General features: G+C 34.0%; 2 protein-coding genes across 2 annotated transcripts in view; both read left to right on the forward strand.

The window, feature by feature from the left end:
- Positions 1 to 2556, forward strand: part of LOC127854472 (uncharacterized) — an 86663-nt gene extending 84107 nt beyond the window's left edge. Inside the window, exon 5 of the mRNA XM_052389525.1 lies at positions 2261 to 2556. Coding sequence (XP_052245485.1) covers positions 2261 to 2449 — 189 coding nt within the window. The 3' untranslated portion in view covers positions 2450 to 2556. The remainder of the gene's footprint in view (positions 1 to 2260) is intronic.
- LOC127854470 (polypeptide N-acetylgalactosaminyltransferase 5-like) overlaps positions 1 to 6823 on the forward strand; it is a 168394-nt gene that overhangs the window by 140859 nt on the left and 20712 nt on the right. The window lies entirely within an intron of this gene.

The following is a 6823-nucleotide window of genomic DNA, read 5'->3' on the forward strand; positions in this document are numbered from 1 at the left end:
ATAAAAATTTGCACATGGGAACTTGACCCATCCTAAAACATTCAGTTTATTGTGGACCATTTTAAAATCAGTCGATATATCTTTTTAGCAAGCATTCTTAGCAGCAAAGTGTCCTCTATTCTGTATTCTAAAGCATCTAAGGTTTTAGACTTTAGTAATAACACAAAATATGGCCAGCTCATGTCAGGGAGTTTCATGTTTTCCTAAAATTTAACGCATTTTAATACATATTTTGCAATGCAATTTGCTGTTGAAAAAAATTTATTCGCAAATAATGTATACTATTTGTTATAAAACTATGACAATATATATAGGATCTGGCACGAGTTGTCATATCATACCATATTTTATTAAACGAGCTCATGAATTTTGTTAGTAAGCGAGCCTTAGGCGAGCTTACCAACGAATTTCCTGGACGAGTTTAATAAAATATGGTATGAAATGACAACGAGTGTCAGATCTTTTTTTATCAAATGCGTTTAAATGAGCAAATTAAATAAATATTAACGCAAACATAATGATAAATCCCGAATGTTGTTTACATTTCATGACGTCATTTGACGTTGCAACGTCATTTCAGCAATATAACAAAATGCGATTGGTCAATCGTATGAAAACTAAGCAAATGAAAACGCTTAAAAAGTATATTCCACATGTGTAAGATAAAAATATTCGTAATGGTTATATTACATGGGAAACAGAGGATCGCGTCTGATAAAAATATTTTATTGTTAATAATGTAATATGACAAGTGTATAAGCAAATAATAAGTAAGGATTTAAAAATAAACTGCATTCGCCACGTTGATAAATGTCTACTACCTCTTAGGAAACTACATGGTACAGGATTCTCTGTTTTGCTATTGGGTCAAAAACATCATCGACCTTGCTCTCAAGAATGCAACTGATCCCGCCACGTGGAACTTTTTGAGTGCTACAGGAGAATCATACAAAAGGTACAAAATGTGAATATTACAAGTTTATAATAAATATTTCTTGAATGAGTAAGTACAATATTCACAGCGTTGTATAATATATTATTTATATTTTAGAAAGTTTAAACATAATTGTTATCATTTAACGGATGTTAAAATCGGTTGCTTATTAGTGGAATTCTTATAGTGACCAGTACATTCTGCACGTACGAAAAAACGTGAATCCGCAAGTGCAAACTTCTACAGACATCTTGACACTAGCGTGTTAATAAAATTCGTATTTTCGTTCATCTTGCTGTTATTAAGAATGAGTACAGTAAGTATAATTGTAAATGTGTTCTTCTTTACTCATCGCTTTTAAACAAAAAAAACAACCTTACCTCGATCTTATCGCTTTTGTTTCTACACAGCTACTACGAGAGTATGTTCGAAACCTGGTCCATCGCAAACGCCCCGGGTGTCAAGTCGGGTCCGGCCTTGAGCAGGTACTTGAACCACGTGCGCAACGTGGCTACTACCATGGACTCGATCTACGTCGTTGTTGCCCTGATACCGTGTGCGAAGTTGTGGCCTTGGCTTGGAGAGCAACTAAATGTCAACTCGGTTTGTGGTCAATCACGTTTTATGTTCAAGTATGCCTCAGATATATTTTAATCATTTTAGAGTTTAAAGCTGACATTACAATCAAGAAGAAGGACATTTGTGCATATGATGCGGATCTTCATTCGAACACATATATTTACGTATATTCAAGTGATATAATGCGTCTTTAACAGTATATGCTATGTTTATATGTGTCTATCGCAACCGTTGTTTATTTTTGGTGTTTTCACTTCATATACACGTATTTTTGTTATTGCAGCATCAACATACTAAAACAATATCCCTAAAAGAGAAAACTAATCCATTTAAATATCAACCGTACTTTCGTTTTGAAAACTGACGACAGAAATGATTCGATGTACGATGTGAATCTAAATTTGGTTTTAGTGCAGATTCGTTCATACAACACAAAGACACAATTTTGTTTTACGGATCATTTTAATTTTCTGCAACGATATCTATTCATTCGACACACGAACACTTACTCCGATCCTAATAAAAAAAGACAGTTCCGCTCGGATGAGAGGACTGGGACAGTCATGTAAAATATCGAATATAATATATATTTTTTAAACAACTGGTAGCAAGATCAGTTGCAGATAACTGGTCCGTTACCACATTTTAACCAACTCTTTTGACCTGTTAATTCTTTTCAGCTCAATTCAACAGTGAAAAATGCCCATAATATCACTTTCAATTCAAAAAGTGTGAACTTTCTTTCAGAGCTCGTTCGGCGTCTATGATTCCTGGGTCAAGACGAATTTCGGGTATTCAAGCGAATATAAAACGTACGAGACTCTGATCAACAACGCCGAAACATGGGGTCACATAGATAGGCACAGAGCTCTAGAGGCTTACAGAGGAAGTATGAGTGGGGAAGCCGATTTCTTCAATATAGTCAAGACCGTTTAGAGAACTACTTTTCTTGGGAATCGCATATTTGGCCCGTTTACGGTCATTCGAATATTCTTTCCCAACCGTTGTGTTAACTCTTGACATGTATCATTATGAACAATACAAGGGAATGATTCGTTTTTTTTTAAATAAATATTTGTTCCTATCCCTTGTGTTTATTTGATAAGAACAACTGAAACAAATGCATTCAATACTGCGTTGTTATATGGAATCTTGTCATGAGGTTTCCTTCACGCTCCTTCACGGATGAGGAGACAACAACTACGGAAATAATAGTGTCATGATAAGACGGAAATCGTTTCAGTTTCTAATCACACAGTTTAATGTTTGCCGTACTCGTTCAGACGGTATGGAAATAGTTCTTGAAAGACTGAATAGGCTATCGAAATGCGCCAGTTTTCTATAAATAACACAGTTTGACTTCAATTTTCTATCGAAAAGTATTATGCTAAGATGTTCCATTTATAATAAACAAAGATATTTTTATAGACCCGCTTCATGCGAAATTGGGCCTTATGCCATATGCGGCTAGCGTATCTATGGTCTAGTCTGCGCAGCTTGCAGTAGGTCAGGAGATACCATTTGACACAACGAAATCATGTAGGCTTTTATTTCAAAAATCTGCAATATTATACCAAACTAGTGTGTATATTTATCGATATTTCCCTTATATTATGACACACAAGATAAGAATATTGTATTATGTTGCAGATGCACATTTGTTTCATCAGTATATGCCTAAGTTATATTATGATCTTGAATACAGGTATATAAATATTAGATTCTGTAGCAGATACCAGATGCAAACTTGTTGCAAACAAAACCGTTCGTTTTTAAAGTAAAAAAGGTTTAACAGTTTTTATAATTGCCAGGTCAGATGAATGAGGTATTGTTTTTGACATCTAATATACATGTAGTGTGATCAAAATTCAGACGCAGACTCATGACTGTACATGTAAAATCATTACATAGGAAAAACACAAGATTGAGACTACTTTTTATTTTAAGTAAATATTGTCACTGCCACTTGTGAATTTTAACTTTTTTACCAAAGAGAAAATTATTAAAAGGGGCCACGTTTAAATTAACTACATTTACACCTAAAACCAGTGTGTTTTCATTTTTTAACTAGAATATTGGTTATATGATGAATTCTCAAGAAACAATTACAATAATTCTCAATGAATTACATTATCCGAAATCCGAAAAATATACTAACTACAGAAAAAAGACGATAATAAAAAATATACACGTTAGCATAAAAAACAATTACAGACATTATTACCTTTGATGTGTTTTCTGTTTATTTCAATCAACAGTCGTTCAAAGGGGACTTTTCACCGATTTTGGAATGTATTTAAGGTTGTCATTAAATGCTTTTTATTTTATGCTTTCCGATGGTAAGTAGAGAAATATCAGTGAATTAAAACTGATATTTCACACGACCGTTAATCACACGCGCCACCTCTTTTTTGAGATGCATTAATAAATGAGCCAATGCAACTTCCGAGGTGGCGATCAGGCCCGGATGTTTTGAAATATCATGGATAATTCTACAGGGTGATTAGGTTTTATATGGGCTTTTTTAACATATTTCGCATAACTTTTTAAATCGGGAAATGCAGTGCGATTCAGCGAAGATTAATTCATCCAAAAATGTACAGACACGGACATTCTCAACCCATTTAAAAACGTGAGAACCTTTATAAGTTGTGGCTTGGTGGAGTTTTAAAAAGAATTTCGATGAGTGTTTCCTGTGTGACGAGAAAATGTCCACCCAATTAAATCGCTAACGGCATCAAACGATTACGTACAACATACATAAGATGCTGCATGCACAAAAATATTGGTATATTGCCGAAGTAGTAGATAATTTTGCATTTTTCAAAATGGATGGAGCCAATGCTGAGGCGGTGGCGCTAATGATAGGAGGTGGCGCCAATTCATGATGAATAAATTAGCAGTCGTATCGCAATGACATTATCACATGACGATCATTTGACAGATAATGTTATTTGTTATATTTAATTTATTTTTCAACGTACATACGAAGGCCCTAATCCTTACATAGCATAAACAAAATCTATAATAAATACGATGTAGTTTTTTAAATAAATAAATATAAATACTTGAATAAAACATATTGAACTATGTATACCAAAATTGTGTAATTCTCAATAAAACCAAAAACTTAATGTTCAACATTGTCAAAATAATTCATCGACATCAATATTTGTATACAATATAAATTCACGAAATAAATATAAGATAATACTTCCTCTTGAAACTATTATTTGTGGCCCTTAATCCAAATGCTTAATTTGTTAAAAGGCCAAGGTCAACGAATCTTAATGAGGCTCATTTATGTTGTTTTTCCCACTATCAACTCCAAAAAATGAAGATAGCTCGGTCTTTTCCGTTAACCTCTTTGTATAATACATGTTTAATGTTGTTATCTAACAAAGACGAATAATTAAATCCATCAAGACATTACTAGAAAACTACTTTTTCTTATTAAAAACGCACGCGACTCAAATGTGCTGAAGTAGTCAATTTACAAAAAAAATGTAAGTCCTGTAAACATAATAGAAACCATAACTAAAATATTTCACTTTAAAATAGCTATAAATGTGCTTTGGCGCCACCTCCTAATCTGAGCGCCACCTCAATGGCATTGGCTCCATCTCTTTTTGAAAAATGCAAATTTATCTATTAGATCGGCTAGAAGGCGATGTTTTTGTGCAAGCATTAACTTGTACAGGTTCAAAGCAATCGTTTTATGTAATGAGCGATTTAATCGGCAGAAAATTTGCTCGTCACACAGGCAAAATACACCGATTTGCTTTTACGAATTCTACCATGCCTCAACTTATAATGATCCTCATGTTTCCAAATGGGTTGTGATTGTATGTTTCTCCACATTTTTAGATGAATTTATAATCGCTGAATCGCACTACGTTGGCTGTTTTCATAAAAATAATGCGAAATGTGTTGAAAAACATATTTAACCTAATCACCGTGTAAAATTATCCGTTTAATTTCAAAACATCCGGGCCTGAGCGCCACCTCGGAAGTAGCATTGGCTCATTTATTTATGCATCTCAAAAAAGAGGTGGCGCGCGTGATAAACGGCCGTGTTTCACTGTTTCAAACAGTGAAAAAAACAGTAAAAATTATCGATAGTTTTCATTGTTTGTCCGGAACTATTTTTAGATATCTTTCGTTTCCCCAAGGTGACCCCCAATTAAAGGCAAATTTTACAAAGGGGGACTTCTCTACGTAGATATTTATAACAAGAGATATCTTTAAAAAAGACATACGGCGTTGATTGTGGTTGGAGTCGGTGAATGGTACAGAGTTCAATGAATGAGATCAAAGATAGCGAATGTCTTTTTCTGTGCAGTTCTTAGCTGCATCACACGCAGTACGGGATGTTACGCGGAATTTTCGCGGCTTATTTTACATTATTACATAGAGCTGATCATAAATCTATAGATACAATACAGGAAACCAAAAGAAGAATGGACGTGAAATTAAAACATACAAGTCAACCGGCCACGCGCGAAGTATCCGTACATATTTTACATATTTATACGCGCGTTCTTCGAACAAAACTTTTTAGTGGTTTTTCGGGCATTGCTATTTTATTCGATTATTAACAGTATCGAAAAGCATCGCGTCATCCTTAATACATTGGTCAATATGGTGGAATAATTCTTGTTAAATTAATCAAAAATAATATTTATCATGGCATCGTCGAAAACACATTAAGAATCTATTATTTACATACCGTAATTATATCGCCGAATATCTTCATTTAACATATTTCTGGTCTAAAGAAAATTCCAGTTCACTTAGTTCACGCGAAAGCGTCTATATTATACAACGATTATTTTACTCGCCGCAAACTGACCCGGATACCTTGCAGGTAGGAATGCAATGCATTAAAGTGAAGTCACGCTTACACATCTAGAACGACGGCTTGTTTAAAACTTTATACTTTTACATGTTTAATGTTCATTTTCGAAAACAATTTAAAATGGTTTGGCCAAAACAAAAATCAGGACCGGTAAAAACGATACTTTTATGAACTTAAATATACTAGTACACAGACAGCAATATGGAAGTAATTACTAAATATGATAACAAAGCCTTCAAGTACAAACGATCTGGCCCTGACAATCATCTGAAAATAAAGGGGCACACACAAACTGTATTGATGAAAGAGTTGAGTGTAAGACTGTTCTATCCATCAAGCCTTTTCATTAGAGATAAAATTGTTTCATGCTGAACACACAGTTAAACCGTGTTACATGCTTTAGTACAAAGACGCGGTATTGTTTCCAATGTTCTGGGGGATTATGCACAAAT

Source organism: Dreissena polymorpha, chromosome 13 (assembly GCF_020536995.1).
Source record: "Dreissena polymorpha isolate Duluth1 chromosome 13, UMN_Dpol_1.0, whole genome shotgun sequence".
Classification (NCBI taxonomy): Eukaryota; Metazoa; Mollusca; class Bivalvia; order Myida; family Dreissenidae; genus Dreissena; species Dreissena polymorpha.